General features: G+C 37.8%; 1 protein-coding gene across 5 annotated transcripts in view; it reads right to left on the bottom strand.

Annotated features, from left to right (window-relative positions):
* Positions 1-1,823: 1,823 nt before the first annotated feature.
* Positions 1,824-20,246, bottom strand: part of LOC122532750 — a 147,037-nt gene continuing 128,614 nt past the window's right edge. For all 5 annotated transcript variants that reach the window (XM_043661792.1, XM_043661791.1, XM_043661788.1 and 2 more), the window contains 3 exons: positions 19,371-19,441; positions 7,826-8,095; positions 1,824-6,083 (listed from right to left, as the gene is read on the bottom strand). In XM_043661792.1, the coding sequence (XP_043517727.1) occupies positions 5,967-6,083; positions 7,826-8,095; positions 19,371-19,441 (458 nt within the window). In that variant the 3' untranslated portion in view covers positions 1,824-5,966. The remainder of the gene's footprint in view (positions 6,084-7,825; positions 8,096-19,370; positions 19,442-20,246) is intronic.

Here is a 20,246-nt window from a genome sequence, read left to right as displayed (position 1 = left end):
AACAAACAATCAAAAAAACGTAAATAAACACTGGGAACCAAAATAAACAGACCAATGTTTGCAAACAAAGCGAAATTTCAAAGTTTTCGAAACTCCGAATCCAAATTTTTGTAAATTTTTCAAAATAAAGTTTGTTTGCGTCAAAAAAATGTAAATAAACTTTGGAAACCAAACCAAACTACCAAAAAAACGTAAATAAACACTGGGAACCAAAATTTACAAACCAATGTTTGCAAACAAAGTAAAATTTCAAAGTTTTCGAAACTCCGATTCCGAATTTTCAAAAATTTTTCAAAACAAGGTGTGTTTACATCAAAAAAATGTAAATAAACATTCGAAACCAAAACAAACAGTCAAAAAAATGTAAATAAACATTGGAAACCATAATAAACAGACCAATGTTTTCAAACAAAGCAAAATTTCAAAATATTCGAAATTTCAATTGCAAATGTACTTACCTATACTTACCCAGTCTTCATGAGTGATCCACAAATGTTAGAAATTCATAATAATTCACTTAGAAGTAAGTTAACATATGAATACTTACCCATACTTACCCAGTATGAACTGTCCACACGTGTTGTAGATGATTTCATTGCATAATAGATCACTTAATAAACTAGAGCAATTAAAATATATATGTATGTATTATCAAAAATTTTCGAAAAACTGAAGTCGGTATTTCGGAAACTTTGAATTTCGCTTTGTTTGCAAACATTGGTCTGTTTATTTTGGTTTCCAATGTTTATTTACGTTTTTTTGATTGTTTGTTTTGGTTTCCAATGTTTATTTACATTTTTTTGATGTAAACACACTTGGTTTTCAAAAATTTTCGAAAACTGAAGTCGGAATTTCGGAAACCTTGAAATTTCTGTTTGTTTTGGTTTTCAATGTTTGTTTTTATTTTTCTGTTTGTTTATTTTGGTTTCCAATGTTTATTTATATTTTTTTGTTGTAAATAGATTTTGTTTTCAAGAATTTTCAAAAATTTGCAGAATTTTCCGATTTGCGTAAAGCTATTACGCTAGATTCGCACGGAAATATTCCATCGTTGATGTTGTTCGCTTAATCGTCTTGAAAACCTTTTTGCCTGCAGAATTTTCTCTATTCTAAAGAAGAAACGTAAACTAGATATTTTTAATTGTAGTATTTCTTGCTGAAAGTTAAACGACTATCTTTGGATGATTATTAGATTACGATATTTACATAATTGAATGATCTGTGTGACTCATATATTATGAATAGATGTACCTCGTCTGTGACGTTGTTGTCTGATTCGTTCCGAGAATTATTTATTGATTTGAACATGATGATACGTCATCAATGAAGTAAAATTACAAAATTTTAATTAAATAAAACCTAAAAACTGTAAAATTATTGATTATTGTAATAAAAAAAGTGTTTTTTGGAATTGACATACTATTACCTGTTGCGCATCATTTACCTGAAAGGTGAAGTTGAGCAAGGAAAAGTGTCATAAGTTGAGCATCTCGTCGTTGTCTAGTGACAATGTCAATTCATATATCTCGTCTGTGCTTCTTAGAAGTTATTCTGTTTTACCATTTACTGGTTTATGTCATGTTACCGTCTGATAACTTTGGAAACTGCTACTATAACAACTGATGGTACAGCAGCTACTGAGGGTCCCGTAAAACATTTGCCAATTATTAAATGAAAATGGAAAATTATTTTCTTTTTAAAAACTTTAATATTAAAACTTTATCTAATCAAAACCTGTACAATTTAAGAAAACGTTGTGTCGTGAACTTAGGAAACTACAATATGAATTTAACGAGAGAAGGTGGTAAATGAAACAAGTTTGATTTATATTTTATCGCATTTTAATGGTAGTCATATCCAAGAGTACGCCGCTGCGCGGTTGCAAGAATCATTCTTCTCTGCTTAATTACGGCTTATATTACTATAAAACGATTAGAAGCCACGTGTTATTTCCCCCCATCATTTTTTCGTCCATCTCTTGGTTTCTACGCGTTCCTCTCGAATATTCTCTCAGGGAAAAAGGATTACTTAATTGCTCTTTTACTTTCGTCGATGAGAGAAAGAACGCCAATTCAACGATCGCGCGATACGAACGACCTTCAACGTCGATTGGCTGTTTGAATTCAACCGGAAGAGAGGCGGAAATGCGAGGTTTTCTCAAGTAACAAGAACAGCAGTTTGAAAGAAGTAGAACAGATCTCAACAACTTCGTATCACTAATTGCTTTTTAACAAGTTAACGACACTTGTTAATTGAACCGGCAACGAACTGTCATTTCGTCGGCGCTCTTCCGTTCGTAACTATAGTCGATCAAAAATTCGCCTAACTTCTTTCTACCTACGCGTAACAACGTCGCGATAACATTTCTGATTATACAAACGTGTCTCTACGGTTACTTCTCTTCGAGTAGACTGAACGAAAAGGGAAAATCATCTTTGAAAGTCTTCCTCTATTCGCGAATAATTCGGTATCGAAACAATCCGGCGAAAAACGATGGCAGCGATAAGAAAGTCGAAAGTTGCTCAGAAACGTAGCGGGGGTCGTGGATCAGTGAAATGTGGCAGGCTCCCGTCGCTACGACAGCTTGCCTCGTTGTAAAAAGAAAGCAATCGCGGCTGAAACGTTTCCATTTCGTCTCGCTCGTTTTTACGACAACGTAATAAAACATGTGGATGTTTAGTGCTCGTCGTTCGAGCTGTATAAAACTGCTTCAAGTTGGCTAAGATACTTTTTTACAATTAATGTGTGTATCGGGTCGTTCTATAAGTAATGCGATTCATTCTTTTATAAATTACAAGATACGGTATTAAATTAGATTAACACTCGAACGAGAGGAGACACTCATTAATCAACACTCATATATGAAACGTTATTTATATAACAATGTCATTGTATTTGGAAGGAAAAGGTAAATAAAGAGCAAATTCTTTCTCAACATTCAAGTGTTAACGTAATTTTGGTACGTTCTGTGTTCTCCCTCGTTTTCACTCTCTCTCTCTCTCTCTCTCTCTCTCTCTCTCTCTCTCTCTCCCTCAAGTTTTCTATTGCTCGTTTTATTGAGCTTTCTGACTTGATTCTCGGAAAAATCATGTTGCTTATAAAACGATCGAACTCCAATTGTTGTTTCATCGAAGATTCGACAAGCCTTGGCAAACGAGATAAAGCACGATACATTTAACAGGAGAATTTAGAGAATTTGCAAAGTTTTCAGAATTTGAAACTCATGAATGTTCAATGGTATCGCCTCGCTTTCTTTCGTTAAGTCGTAGTCTATCGGATAATTTAAGAAGAGACTTCGACAGTGAATTACTAAGCTTCGCGCGATTAAACATTAATTTGGCACTTGCACTCTTGAACGTGATTTTCCTTCTAATTTTATCTCGCGCCGATTTACATACAACGTCACTGCCACATCCTGTTTCTTTCCCTCATTCTTTTCCCCCCATAATCATTCGAGGAAACGACCAGTTGCTTTTAATACTACTTTTCCTCACGTACATTCGTTCCTCTCAACTTCTTTCAGTCCATCCACGGATCCTATGTAACTCAGGCCTAGCTTCGTTTATCGTTAAATCGTCGTTTATACATATACGTCACGATTCACGTGGATTACACGTCGACTGTCGCCAACAAATTTTGTTTCTTCCTCGTCTTTGTTCGACAATTCGAGAACCTCGACGGAGGACCGCAGATACTCGGTTTTACACGCTTCGTTTCGTGTCGTTTTGTAACGTTAAAGGCAGGCAGAAGAGACGTTAACATTAATTGAATCGCAACGCTTGAAGAGAGAAATTTTCGAAACATTTCGTTAATATCAACGAGACGTTCTCATCGGAGAAATGGGAATCGAAAACAGCAGTCGACGTGTGTCTAAATAACTCGAACGCGGGACGCTTGACGAAAAGGATATCGATTTTATAAAATTTCATCGGACAGGTGTCTATATGTTCGATGCGTACGTATCGATCTCGCGTGTATAAATTCTACGTGTCAACGCGTTTACGCTTCTCTCTTTCGTTATTACTAGACCGTGGATGTTTACGCAAATTTAGACCTTTTATGAACACAACTGAATAAATGGAACCTATGTAGAAATTTAGCACGCTCGTTGAATACTCTGAACGTTTCGTAGAATATAGAACATGTTCGCGTCATTGAACTTTCCATAAATGCATAAACATCCGTGATCTAGTTATTGCTCCTCCTGCTTTATCTTACTTTTTTTTTTTTTTGTTCTTTCAACTACTTCCTGGCTTTTATTTTTTTTTTTTTAATAATTTTTTTTGGGTTTTTCCTCGGTTTGACTTGTTCGCGAGCTCATAAACGTTCGACAACGTATGTATCCTACTAGACTTAATTGAATAAGTATAATAATAAAACGTGTAGTAAATATAATGTGTATATATACACGTATATTTATATATTATATATATATAATACATATATATATATATATATAATTCTCATATATCGTGTTTGTCGACAAACCATTTAAATGTCACCTAATGAACGTCTTAATCACGTTACACCTTCCGACTAGATCGAAATTTATTATTAATATTATTAATATTATTATTATTATTATTAGGGTTATCATTTATTAAATAGTTAATTATTATTATTTATTTGTTATTATTATCGTTATCGCTAATTAATATAGAAATTTGGCGCATATATTTTTATCATTTGGCGTGTCTGTCGTTTCGCGTCGACAAATAAATTCGTCTAATTTGAGCCAGACGAGCGTATTGTATTTTTGTCTTTCTTTTTTTCTCTTTCGTTATATATATTTTTATTTCTCTCCTCTGCGCGCGAACCGTGCTCTGCTCGAGATTTCACGCCGCGTTGGATTCTTTTTTAAATTTAAATATCGAAGATAACATTATAGAAATTTTTAATAATAAAAACGTGAAACGATGAGCTTTTGCCCCACTTTTTTTTTCTGTATGTACGTGTGTTTTGTGTGTGTGTGCGCGCGCGCGTGCGTATGCGTGAATGTGCTTGTTTCGTTATACCGATGTTTATTTTTACGAATTTCCAGCAACCTGGAGTAAGTAATTACTCACCAGATGTGTTGTACATTCAGGGAGCATTTTGTACATAAATATCCCTAGGTACGTAAGCCTGCGCTATGATTAAATCTTTTGTTTTTTCGTTTCATATAAAAAAGAGAAGAAACAATCGGAGCAGCGACTTGTTCCGTTACGATGTATTGTCCACAAATTATACATTGGTTGGGTCTTCTTTTTTTTCTTTTTTAAATTATCGTTACAATATAATACCGTGTTCCATCGAAGGGGGAGAATCGATGATCGAATGACTCACATGAGGTTGAATTTTCTTTATCTTTTTCTTTTTTTTTTTTTTTTCCAAATCGGAAGCCTCCGTTTTTAATTAAGTACGATCGGAATACTTCGTGTCTGTTTACCGGCAAGCAAATTCTTACGTGAACATACGGTGTTACAATTGAACGCAATCGAAATATACAAAATCTTAGGATTATTAGACGCGTTTCCACCTTTCGCTTCCTGTACACGTAGTACATTACACGCATTATACGATTACGATCTACGCGGTGTCGAAGAACTCAACGAACGCAATATCAACGCTGGAAGAAGACGCGCGCGAACATCTGTCAGAAGCATTCATCGATGGAGATCTTCGTCAGAAGTCAGTTCGTGCAGACTTTCTCGCATTATTCTTCTCATCCTCTCTTCACGAAACTAGAAACTCGAGAAGCCAACACTGAAAATTCATCTCTTCCCGTTATTCGTTTTCCTTCGTTCGCACGATCTTCACGATTCTCGGGTAGTTTCCGGGGAGTCGAGGTACACGCGTCGAACATCTCCCGCTTCGTTCTGGTTTCGACGTTTCCCGATGGATCCTCGACAGCTCGATGACTTCCGGTTCGTCAAATGCCAGCACAGGGCAACGTAATCTCGTAATCGGGACGTGATGTTCGGCTGCTACTGTATGGAACACGTCAATGGATGTGACAGAGCGTGGTCCAGCAGAATCGGAGTACCCGCGGCCAATTCCGTTCTAGCGTCGCCGAAATCGTCGTCGCAGTCGAAATAGTTGCTCTGCAAAAAGAAACGAATCACGTGTTTCTGTGGATCTAATAATGACAGCTGGTCTCGCGCCGTTTGTTAAGGGAATACATGTTCGCAGTGCAGTGAGTAGAGTAATTGATAGAAAAATGAATGAGGGTAGTTCTTTGACTTATTAATTTGACACGTCATCCCGTTAAATATGCACGAAACAGTTATCTTCTCTAGTACTCTAATTTTTTAATGTTCTTCAACCAATTGAACCTTCAGATAAGATATCTACGGTAAATTTTCGAGGTCGAAGCTCTTTGACATTCAAGATCGAAGCTCTTTGACGTTGAATTCCCGAGATTCGATTCTTTCGACACTCCAGCCTCCCGAGGGTCAAAGTACGTTCAACGTTGAACCTATGTGTACGAGTTCAAAGCTTTCTCGTTATCGAATAATTCGAGGTGGAAGCTGCCCGGCGGAAAGGGCTTTAGCTGACCAGTTAAGCTGACCATTAAAGGGTCGAAGGTTTCAGGGAGGAAAGTTCACGCGAAGAAAAATATTAAGCTTGGAAATTCAATGCCAGTGCAGGGTCCAACCTTGGAAAGCTTCGTGAGGCCCAGTGTGAAGATTCTCTGACCGTAAATAGCCGGAGAATACACGGTTAAGAAACATGCGGACTTAAGAAAAAAAAAAAGAAAAAGAAAAGGAAATAAACAAGAAGGGAACAAGAGGAAGGAAAAAAATTCTCGTTAGCTCCGAGATTCTCTAAATGCGCGCGAGCACACGCTAAAATTTCCAGTGAAATGAAAATGGCAACGGGTGGTTAACCGATACGCGATAAAATTTTTAATTAAATTCAGACGTTTCCGCGTTTCATTTTCTTCCATTGGCTTTTCGAAATGGGAACGCCAGCTGATCGTGGCCCCTCGCGCGCGCGCGCGCGCGATCCCGAAAACTGGGGCAAAGAAATATTTACGCGCTCAGCCCGAGAAAATGGCCAATCAATGGAAACCACGGAAGCGGCCCCCTCCCCGGTTATAATTGGCAACGCAAAGGGTTTTAGGCAATTAGTTCTACGCCGAGGGAGTTAATCCCTTAATTTGCAATGCTATTCTCGCCAATTCGCGCTAATTACATGCACACAGGTAAGTGCCCTCGCGAATTACGCCGATCAGGCTGCGGTTTGTAAAACAACTGAATTTCCATCGGAAATTTTTTTTAAGAGCGTACCAACTTTCTTTCGTTGAAATTCCTCTACGAAGATTTTTCTATCATCTCTTAATTAAAAAAAAAAAAGAAAATTATTTTGTTTAGAATTTTAGCACACCGTTCATTCGATCAGGCTGCGGTTTGTAAAACAACTGAATTTCCATCGGAAATTTTTTTTAAGAGCGTACCAACTTTCTTTCGTTGAAATTCCTCTACGAAGATTTTTCTATCATCTCTTAATTAAAAAAAAAAAAGAAAATTATTTTGTTTAGAATTTTAGCACACCGTTCATTCGATCAGGCTGCGGTTTGTAAAACAACTGAATTTCCATCGGAAATTTTTTTTAAGAGCGTACCAACTTTCTTTCGTTGAAATTCCTCTACGAAAATCTGAAGATTTTTCTATCACCTCTTAATTAAAAGAAAAAAAAGAAAATTATTTTGTTTAGAATTTTAGCACACCGTTCATTCGTTGTATTTTAATAGTGCAACATTGTAAGAGAGTGAGGAAAAAAAGATAAAGTCTAAAGTTTTCTCCCTGTGCTTGTAATAAATCATGCCACGTTCAATCTTCACCTGACAATCGATGCACGGGCAGCTATCAGTCAACGAACAGGTAAGACCAAGAATCTCGACAGCTTCTTTGTACAGTTCGGCGCTTGATTTCCGTTGTCTGGGTGGCGTGGTCGGCGCGCTGACTGTACCCGATGGTCTTCTGCTTCTCTTCAGCCTCGAAGAGGACTCTCGAGACAAGGAGGAGGTCGACGTCGATCCTCTCCGTCGATTGTCACTGGTGAGCAACGCTCGGCCCGCCGGCGAGGCGAACAGTTGCAGCATATCCATGTCCTGCAGTCAAACATCATCAATTGCTTCTTTTTTCGTATTGAACTCCGCGCGAAATAAATATTTTCTAGGTTTAAATACTAAGGAACATAAAATTTAGGGAAGACACGTTTCTACAATTTTTTCGCATCGACCAATGAGAATTCAAACGTTTCTTTTGATCGCCAAACCTCACACAGCCTCGATAAATTATAATTATTGCTAAGACAAATCAGACTTTAAATCAGTTTCCTTTTAAAGTCCAACATTCATCGTCGCTACGTTATTTTATTTCCGGTATCTTTCCACGTATGTAATTTTTCATCCATCGCACGAGAACTTCCCTTTTCGAATTTATTTTACATGCAAAGTCTCTCGCAAAATCTGTGCTGTTCAAGTTCATCGAACGTTCTAATTACACTGTTCGCTGAACGTGAAATGTTGAGTTATCGTCGAGCACGAGTTACTCGTAACTCAAAGGGGGCCGCGGATCGACAAAGTCGAACGGGTTAATTGGCTTTTGTTAAGGTTGATTATGTTCGTTTTTGCTGGTCTGCATCGTTGACTCTCGTTAGTTTTCCACGGGTGAAAGCTGTTCGGTTACTGCCCCTCTCCCACTCCCCCCTTCCTCCTTCTCTACGCTCCTGAAGGGCATTATTCCCTTAATGAGCTAAGACGTAGCCGCGAGTATTTCTACCCTTCTCTTCCCTCCCCGTTTCGTTCGCTTCCTATCGGCAACAACTCTCTTTGAGACTTTTCCACCCGCGAACACGCCCACAGGCGAGAGGGATTTTTCTAACGACGAGCATCGTCACGCCACGTTACAAAGTCCCCTTGGCTCTCCTTTCCCTCTCGCCGTGGAGAAAAGAAGCTTCGCCGTCCGAAAGAAACTTCGCGTCTCATGGAGCTGGATTATCAAAAAAGAAGCGAGCGAGTGCATTCCCACTCCTTTGAATTCTTCTTTGACGTATCGGACGCTTCGAGGCGATTACTTGCCCGAGGAAACGTACGTGTGATACTCTCCCTCCTACTTCTTCTTCTTCTTCGTCTTCTTCTTCTTATCTCTTTCCCTTGGAATTAGAATAGAGCGCGAAGAGAACTTCTTCCAAAGTGAAATGAAATTCTAAACTTTGATTTTAAATTGTAAGTAACAACAGCGGTGTTGGTGTTTTAAAATCTTGCGGTCGTAGCGAGAGTAGCCAAGTTTTACGAAATTTAATACACTTGAATCGAGTTAATCAAGTGCTGCGACAGTTATGATATTGCTCGAGAATTCAGCTTAGAATTCTCATCTTAAAACACATTTTCTTGTGCACTTTGTGTTATCAAATAGCTGCACTTAACAGGCGTCATTGTCATTCAACATTCTCTGAATGTCATCCTAATGAATTCGATAATTAAAATAGAGTAGACTGGAATTGCGTGTCTACAAGCACACAACGTAAAAAACGTAAATTCGATATTTTACTAATTATTCTGATGGAACGTTAAAACGTATAAACATCCTCCTTTCGTGGAACTTCGCGACATATAAAGAATTCAACGCCCGTGAAAGAAAATTAATCATCTCTGAAGCACGAAGTAAAAAGGTAACTCAGTCCTCCTGTTGCCAGTTCCCCTGTTCATTTCGTTAATTAGCAACGGCTCAAAAGGTACTCGCGCGATTCTTTCAACTAATTTTCACCGCTCAGTAACAAGCCACTCTCGAGTTTCTATTGAAATTAGAAATTACAGTTACATTAAGCCGTTCTGACGCTGCGCGAAAGGGAACACCGCGCGATTTTCCACGCGGGAAACAGCAGTTGAAAATTCGACTCGTGACGAGAGCAGAAAGCCTCGAAGACAAACGACACGAGATACATACATAGTTTGTAATTTTATTAAATGAAATTGTATTTAACAAGAAGAAAATGTCCAGTACAGAAGTTATTAATTCTGATATAGATGCGCTCTTGTTCAGAAATCTTAGGACAAAATTTTTAATTAAATTTTCATATTGCACGCATTATATTTTATAATGCAATAATCGTCGATATAGTATAAAATATATACTATATATTTAAAATAAATTAAGAATATATACTACACATAAAATAAGAATATATACTATATATAAAATAAATGTATAGTGCAGAAGTTATTAATTCTCATATAGATGCACTCTTGTTCAGAAGTATTAGGACAAAATTTTTAATTTTTATATTTTCACATTGCACATGTATTTTATAATGCAATTGTCGATATAGTATAAAATATATACTATATATTTAAAATAAATTAAGGATATATACTATATATAAAATAAGTGTATAGTGCAGAAGTTATTAATTCTCGTGCGTATACGCTTTTGCTCAGAAGTCTTAAGACACTTCACAAAATTTTGAATAAAATTTTTACGACATTGGATGACATTGTATTTTATAATGTAATAATCAATACAGTATCAAAAATAAAATATCCAGTACAAAGGTTACAATAGAACACATTCAAAACTCTCAATAAAGTTTTTACAATGCAACAATCGTGCAATATAATGACTTTTTTAGATTTTTTTTATTGCATAGAGCATTATTTTCTTTTCTCAGTTTCGAAGAGCAGATAATTTTAAACTTTCTTTTGTGCGCCATTGTACGCGCAAGTCGCCAAGTCGCAAACTCTTGACGATCGCGTTAAGGTTCGATCGAATTTTACGACAAGCAACAAGCGTGCTTAATTATCGGCAGCGGATCATTAAAAATTCTTCCTCCGGTTGCTACGACGCGTTAAGGAACAAACGATTCTCGCTAATGAGTACTACGCAGGAGCCGTTTCGCCGGAAGAAAATAATTGGAACGATCCCGGCCTAATGCGCGAAGAAACTCGCAGTGTAGGAAGACGTGTCGCGGTAATTTGACGGCCTGTTAGGAAAACTCAGTGACTCGTGGAAATATTTTCCAGCTAAGCTGGCTTGTACTCGGCGATACTCTCTCTTTTCCCGTTTTGTGAAACTCTGCCTGCGATATTGCAGAAATATCGAAGCGAAGCGATGAAATTTTTAACTCCTGCAGTTTATTAAATGCTTTGTAGAGATTTGTTATGAACGCTCTATATATATATATATATATATATATATATATATATATATATATATATATATATATATATATATATAGACTGTTCATAATAAATCTCTTTATAATTTCAATACTGTTCGTAATAAATATGCATTAATATAAAATACATTTTTTTATAAATAGCGTAGAAAACAACGAGGTCAGATGACTTGGCACTGAATTGAATGTGTAGAATTATAAAACGATTAAAATAGAATTCAATTTGTTTGAACATATATCGGAGAACAAAAGGTTAAAGTCCAGTCCCTATAGAATTTTCCCTCCTCCTATAGAATTCTTATCCCCCCATAGAATTCTTTTCCACTACCTATTAGTCCACATAATGGGAGCTCGCATTCAGATAAATGGATTCAATCGGCGAAAAGTTCAGGTGGTCGGACGTTGAATGAAATTTTCGAGCCAATAAACGGTGCTTCCATCGCGCTTAGAAAAATGTTATCGAACGCCTTAATTCCAAATTTAATATCTATCAAAATAATTAAATTAAATATCCATCAAAAGAACACTCGACATCCGGTTAAGCTAAATATTCAAACAGAACATTGAACGTTGCGTTACTGCGCAGCAATTTATATAACGTAATTTCGAAACGAGCCGATCGCTTTTAGCGATGAGCAATTATTTCACGACGGAGGCAGCATTTGCATTGGGAGGTTCGAGACGTAGTCGAAAAACTCTCCACGGAGTCGTGCAATCGAACGGAGCGCGGAAAATACACGCCGGTTAAAAGCCTTCTCGCCTCGGGGCCCCGGGACTTTCTAACTATTACCAACCATAAACGCTCGCGAAAAGGGGGGATGCGCTTTTAGAGCTCGGTTCACCATCGTTTGGAACGATTCCGCCGCCTCTCCCAAGAATGGTTTTAATGCGTTCGCCGTTGTTTGCTTTGCGAGAGAATCGACGAGTCGTAAAAGCGAATTCGGTCGAATTCACCGGTTAAGAAGTTTTCGGCGATTCCGCGTCGGCGGGGAATTTTCGAAATTGAATCCTTGGCGATTAAAAATTAACCCACTCACGGTATATTTTATCCAAGATCTGAGAACATAAATTTTGCTCTTTAATCAAAATGGAAGAGACGTTGAAGTCAACACGCAGAATAAAAATCATTTTACGTTCCATGGTTTCCACGTTTGCGTAGTGTAATCACTGTTGGTTGTATTCCTTTTTCTAACACGCCGGACCTCAGAAACCGCGAGCGAGATTTATTTTGAAATATTCCGCGCGACTGAAGCTTGATTAAAAAGTTTCAGCGAGCCGCCACTGAAATTTCACGCAAACTTTCACTCGCAAGACTGCCCCGGCGAATGGTATTTGAAACCCTAACAATGATCCCCGGCGCGAAGTTTCTCTTCATCAAGGCGGAGAATATGGAATTCTTCTTTAGCTCGCGGTGCAAAGAGTTAATATTTGGCCGGCTGGTCAAAGTTTAAGTCGTCCTGGGGGCGAACTCGCCGTGGATTTAAGTTTCATGAGCGCGCCAGCCAACGCGATTCCGTGACGTTGGAGAGCAGACCCGATTAGAGCTGAATCTCTTGAAAATACACCGACAGGGGAAAGTGGTAGTTCGCACGGTGTCGCGGATAACGAAACTTTGCAATTTGCAAAAAAATTTCAACACCAAGCTGCTGCTTTAACTTAAGAGCATCGAAACTTTCAGAAAATTTTCAATATTTTCAATCAAATGTTAACATCTCACATCTGGCATTTCACATATATTCTCCATCTTATATTCAGGATTCCATTCTACTTTGGTACAATGTCCTACATGCACAAAGTACTTCCTAATATGCAAATTTGCATATTTCACACGTATACATTCCTTACAATATTTGCAATATCTCACATCTTTCTACCATATTCAATATTTACAATTAACATCACATAGTCAATATTTTCCATCCCATTCCACTGTAGATCAACCACATTCCATTTTCTACATCCTTATTCTGTAACTTCATCTTTCCAATTAGATATAACGAAAGAGTCACAAAATCCACATGAAATGTACAATTGCCTAAAGAAACAAATCTGTGGGCACCGCCGAAAATTAATATTCCACAAAATGAACTTCTCAGACCGCAAATTTCCCACAAAGTTCACAAATCTAATTTGTGGGAAACCGCAGAAATTATTATCCCACAGAATGAACCATTCGCAACCCACAGAATTCTAACAAAATCTATAAAACTAATTTGTGAGCATGGAATAAGGAATAGGAAACATAAAATAAGCAATATGGGATGTAAATTTTATCAGTGGAAATATAAAATTATCCGTTAATAATACTAGAAACGGGATGTAAATTAGAAAATCTAGAATATGCAATGTAGGATGAAAGTATGAGCTTCGAAAATATGGTTCATTGATACAGGATACGTGAAATGGGATGTGAGGTGTAAGATACATGAAATATATGAGATGGGAATTTGAGCAGAGATTCGAATGAAGAATATATATCAAAGATATCTGCGTATAATATACATTCAATCTCAGAAACTTAATAAATCATAAAAGGCATTTTGCTCGTAACATGAATTTTCTGTTCTCCAATTTACAAAGTGACCAATTTTACTGAATAACGAAGCAATCCTTGTGAAACAACAAGCATGGTCTTAGAGGGTCGCTAGGATTTTTACGGAAACGACGAAATTAGACGGGCAGCGATCATGTCGACGCGACAAACGGCGTAAAACGACCACGTCAGGGAATTGTTTCGTCTGGATGAAACGGCCCCTTCCTCCTCTTCGAGCAATTGGCCGAATCTTTATTTCTTCTGTCGCGACTGAAGAAGCTCCGGAGGAAACGTCGTCCGCAGAATCCTCACGGACAAAAGAGTGGACAGAAAATGGCAAAGGGATCAAATGCCGGGTAGATAACAAGTAGAAAGCTGATTCGATGTACACCGTGTGCTTGGGCCGGACGGAGAATCCAACGATATTCCTCCGGGAGACGTATCCAGTCTTCTGGTCTCGTATTTCCTCGAAGCGTGCACACCAACTTTCCCTCCTTACGTTACACCGTTGATAAATAGTTGGCTGTAAAGGACAAGTTAACGTCATCCGGCTCCTTTTTCCATGGGACTCGTGCAGGGCGTGATCCACGCGGCCGGAATCATGATCGAACGCCTTGAAATTCGCCTTCGAGAACGGTTTTTGATGGAAGTGTCGTGTTTTCGCGCGGAAAATCAGATATACCTCTTCGTTGGAAAGCCATAACGTTTCGTTTCGCGATCAGATCGAGACGGAGGGAGACGAGGTACGTGACTTTTAAACCTAATGGTGGGTCGAAATTTTCATTGTGGGTGGCGTAGAAGTGGGACAGCGTAGAAGAACAACTGTTGGTAAAAATACATTGATACCTGTAAATATGTTTCTCTCGTCAATTGTTACTGTGGAATTCGGATGGTATTATAGTGAAGGATTTTCAAGAGTAGGTGAATATATTAAGAAAATACACACGCACATATCACACAGAGTTTTCCCTAAAGAACCATATTACTAAACTAGAATGAATTAAAAATGTAAAATGTTCGATGAAAGTTACAAAAAATGTATTATCAAATGTATCACTTTACGATTGAAACACGATCGCGCGATTATAAAATAAATGTGCGTTAATAAAAATACGATAACGTCTGTAATTGTGTTTTCCCTTCGATTTCCCCCTTTGATTTATCGCGAAATGCCGAAGTGAGCTGAAAAGTTGAAATATTCGGTAGAAGAATTTTATATATGATATAAAAATTTGCTTTCGCGTTGCCTGGAAAGTGCAGCGCGAACGTACAAAACAACATCCCGCTGTCCGAGAGTTGAAACGTAGAAAACGAGATGCCATATCACTTTCGCGTTTCTTTTCCTCTTAGGGGAAAAATAATAGGATTCAGTCAGATTCGTTTGTTAAAGCCGCGATCGCCAAGTCCGTCGTTGACGTCGTTTCTGTAACGTCACCCTAACTGCACTAAGATGTTTATCAAGGCGCGTATTTCCAGAATGAACTTACTTCCGCCAAGTTCCCGAGCTGCAGTGTTCCGATGCCGAAAGTTTCTTCGTACACCGGCGCACACTATCAATAGGGTTCCGTCTTTGCGAGAACACAGTTTTCTGTAAATATTTCCAACGATCCTCGTCATCGTGGTGACGCGATTCTTCTCTCGTAAGTTTCTAATCGGATAAGAAAATATTTCTTCGCGGATAAATTTATCGTCGAGCGGAGGATTATTTATGCATCCGTTTTTAATAATAAATGAATCGAGAAGTATTAATTTAAAATAATGTTTACTTAAGGAGGATCTTGTATCCCGACAGTAATAATTCTTTGGATTGAACGATCATTATCTTCAAAAAGATAAAAGAGACTTATTATCTCGACAATGGTAATTTCTAAGGGTTAAGGGTCATTTTTGTTAACGCATTTGCTTTTTATTACAATAGTCGTAACTTTCACTGTTTCACAAAAGCGAGTAGCCTTCATCAGAGACCGGCGAGTTCCATTAAAAATTTACGAAATGCAAAATCACACGAAGCCACGGTGTAACGAGGTCAGCGGTCGGTAAATGCTGAAAATCGCATGACGTTACCATTAACGTCACCGCTCGCCATAATGTCGTCAATGAATTGCTTTCCTGCCCCAATTCATTAGAAATGAATTTTCGCGACGTACTTCGCGACGCTTGCATGTATCAGAGTTTTGTTTAAGTTTAATTTACACGAACGTACAAGTAAATCGATGAGCGCGGCCAATAATCTCCTTCAAATATCATGCACGAAGTCTGGTGGACAAATAACCTTCTGCAAACTTGCTGTGTTAATTTTCCGCGGGTCGCGGAAACTGCAGCTAAAATATTTTTCGAAACGTCAAACCAGCCAGCGTTAATTATCTCGAAATAAATTTATACGCCTGGTCCGGGAGCAAAGGGTTAGCGCGCGTAACATAAACACACCCCCGTGGATTAAACGACACGATAAACACTTTATGTTACGAGCTAATTAACGTGAATGTGACTGATTGATCGATTCAATACGCGACGGCGAGATGCCGGAAATTCAATGTCTATGTCATCACACTGGGCTCGAGGACCCAACCCCGCGAGATTCCTGCAAATTACATTCAGTCTTGTGTACACGGTACACGAAACATCGTGTACGTGTGTCCGTGTACACGGATAACCAAAACACACGCAAACAGACGACGAGCATATCAGCTCTTCCACGTCCTCGTGACATAGTTGCGCGTGTGTCTTTACATCACGATGGTCATTCGCGAATGAAAATATTACATACAGACGTGAAAAGGTGTTTTGAAAAAATTTTGGAGCTCCATTAAAATGTGCAGACGAGGGTTGAAATTGAAATTTCCGAATTGAAATTGAAAGAATTGAAATGCTTAAATACTACGGAGTCTGATTATGGATCATTCAATTTTCTCTTTTTCCCTTGGAATTGTCTCACTTTCTAATTTAATATATTATTTTTTTATAATTTCTACACATTTCTCGTGGTTACATATAATTTCGTGGCTATTTTCTCGTTTTTCTAAAATTCAAAACTCGTGTTTTGATGCTAGTTTTAACTATGAATTCCTTGATGTGTCATATAACCTGACGTTTAATAAATTAGTGAATTAATATTTCTGACGGCGGTGTTTGCTGGAGGAAAATTTGGGAACTTAGATGAACCAACAAAGGGAATCATTGGTGATACGAAGGGAGCAATTAAGGGTAGAAAATTGACGAAAGATCTTTATTAAAAGCCACGTGCGGTCAAAATTAGCTCGAAGGGGGTTGGTCTGTAATCGTGGCATTGTCTCTTTCTGTCGGAGCTCTCGTCGCAGAAGGCGAGACAAAAGGGATGAGAAAGGTTGGCCTTGCTCTCATCACTGTCCTCGTTAACTGTTCTTGGTTTATCGTTCATTTCTAAGAATCACTAATATAACTCAATTTTTACAAACCGAAGAAAATTTTACCAAAATGAAGAAACCAGTTCTAAATTAGAAATTTATTTCATCTACTAAATATTCCAATAAGTGATTTGTATACTTTGTGTACTTTACATGGTTTTAGAATTTTTAAATTCCCAAAATAGTCAGCCCGCAATTTCAATTTCAATTTCAATTTCAACCAACACGAACAAAACTGTTCTCCTGCAACACTCGATCCACGTCGTTAATTCAACTTGTTACCCTACCGTCGCGTCGGAAAACCGAAATCGACTGTTGCTAACGAGCAGGCTTCATTTGTTCCGACGACTAATTAACTTAATTCATAAACGCGTTTCGCTCCAGCGATTTCCATATTTTTCGCAGCCGGATTGCGTTACGGATAATTGAGTGGGCTGTTTCGTTCGACGAGCAATGATATGCACACACTGCACGCCGTTTAACCAATGATTAATCCGAATGATAAAATAGATTGCGTTACGTGAGCCGAGCTGCGCGACAGACTGACATGTCCATTTTTACACCGGCATTTTTACACCATTTTTTAACTATTTTCGTGTTTTCTAAAGTTCTCTGTTGTGCAGTGATGGATCTTTCAATGGCTGATATTCTCAATTAAATTTGATTCAATTGTCAATTTTATTACTAATATTATTACTATTTCATTTAGTTTATTATTTGTTTATACTATTATTATTACTAGAGATATTTTACTATATAATACAAGTGTATTTTACACTGGAACTACCAACGACGAAAGCATAAAATTTCCAACAGAAACATTAAAGTGGGAAAATAGAGAAACTTTATAATACGATACGGTGCTTTTATTTATACATTATTTAAATCTTTAAAAACACACTGTTTTATATCTAACAAAGATTATAAAGTTGTCATTTTGACCACACTTTGGGTAATTTTAATATTGATGGAAATAAAATTTGTGATAGAAATGTTAAAAACGAAAAATCTATTCTTCCATATACACAGGTATGGGTAGACTGTCCCGCAATTTTCCAATTAGAGACGGAATATTGGATTGGTATATGTATCTGTATAAAATGTTATTCATACAGAGTACGAAATTGCAAATGGTTAATATCACCAATTAAATTTCATTTTATGTTTTGCGGTCGCTGTTAGTTATCATTGAACTTGAATACATTTTAACGCTAAAACGAGATTCTGGATGGAAATGATTACAAACGAATAAAATGAAATTTTTTGTTCCTCGAGAAAATTTCGAAATTTACAATTTTCCAAGTAATGAACCAAGTCGACGTGAACATATTCGACAAACGTCGTCCAAGAGGATAGCAATTTGTTTAAAAATCAAATTGAAACGTGCTCATTCTCTCGTTTTAGTTCGCAGCTTGTTGTTATTACCACACGTATCGAATTCAATTTATCCACGAAATTCACGCGTTCCGCGAAACTGTCCCGAATTCCGGCTGCCCCTTCGCGCGCACGTGATTATTATTAAATTCGCCTGTTAATCAAAATACACGGCTGCGAGTTTTAATTGGAAACAAAGTCGAACGATCCGCTATCGTCGAATTTAATTAACTCGCCAGCGAATCGGCCGACGTTCGATTATTTTCTGCTCGCGACGGCCGAACGCGATCCGGAGATAGCTATGCATATTGTTCCCACTGCTGTGTTGTGCGCCATTGTATTTTGTATCATTAAACTCGGGTAACAATTCCTACAATTTCCCATGTCGCGATTTTTCAAGGAACTTGGAATTATTTCCGGTACGAATTTGTTTAATTTAATTAGATCAAGATTATTTAAATTCGAGAAATAGATAATTTAGTATCTATTAAATACAGAATATGATTGCTATCGAGCTATTAAATCATACAAAAGTTAAGATTCGACCAAAAAGAAAAAAAAAAAATTCGTATTTAATGCCAAGGCCTGGTAGTTTAGCATTTGCTACGAAACTGAGAAAATTAAACATATCGTTAATTGCGTTATTTAGTACAAATTAAGTACTAAAGTACTAAACATCTATCATCCCAAGACTTTCAATGAATCCGCAAACTGAACTATTTCCCCCTTCTATCCCCTAATTTCATTTCATAGCGGGCGGCCGCCGCATAAGTTTAACAAGCATACTAATTTCACAAGCCGTGAAACGCGGCATGTAATTATGATGCCGAGCAATCGACTTAAACGAGCGGACACAAGGATGCAGGGATTGGACAGTAACAGCTACGACTAACTGGCTTGTTCAGAATTGTACTCACCGGCAGCGATTCAGGAGTGTGGTCCAGCACGTATATGTTGTTCGTGTATCCATATAACATCGTGTCCAGATCTGAAATCCAAGGAGCGAGCAGAACATTAAATTGGATCCAACCATTGCACGGCCACGGCTAGCAGAATACTAACGCCATGCATAGTTAGCCAGCAGCGCTGCGCTCCAATGTTCCAATTACGACCGAGCTACCTGAAAGCTTCTTATCAAACGCGTACGATCCCTCTCTCGTTTCCATTCGATTCGAGATACGACTGGAGGAAATTGAATGGCGCAATCGTAAAATCTCCTGTCACCTACTGTTTCACGCTTCCCTCTCCCCACCGTTCAAACGTTTTATCGACGTATCGAACGACGATCGCGACACGATACCGATTTGTACGATCGATGATAAAGTGCTGAGAACCGAGTGGACCGTTTGTAAGATGCGATTAAGACGAGATATTAACATTGAATAATTTTGACAAGTTTTTCTACGGACTAAGGTAAATTAAAGTAAATTTTTGTATTTAGAGTTTTTCTTCTACAGACTCTTAGCTTTCTTAGTTATAAATTACAAATTATTCCAAAGAACTTTATCTTGTCAATTTGGACTTGTCGTTAGGGCGTAACTTGTTCCTAGTTTAGAATTAAATTATCTCTCCTGCAGTCTAAAAATCACGTAAACTCTTCTGATCAACGAAAGTTGAAAAATGTTGCCACGAACGTTCGATTGATTTAAGACGATGGCAACTTGGCGGTTTTGTTAATAAAGTTTTGCGCGTTGCGTAACGAAGATAAAGCCAATTTCGTTTGGCGAGGCGGTTAGTTATGCGAGGTCCTAACTCCCACGATAATGCGATCTTTTTTAAAGAATTTAACGAAC

The sequence above is a fragment of the Frieseomelitta varia genome, unplaced genomic scaffold, assembly GCF_011392965.1.
Source record: "Frieseomelitta varia isolate USP_RPSP 00005682 unplaced genomic scaffold, Fvar_1.2 scaffold_47, whole genome shotgun sequence".
Lineage (NCBI taxonomy): Eukaryota > Metazoa > Arthropoda > Insecta > Hymenoptera > Apidae > Frieseomelitta > Frieseomelitta varia.
This window is presented reverse-complemented; position numbering and strand designations above follow the sequence as displayed.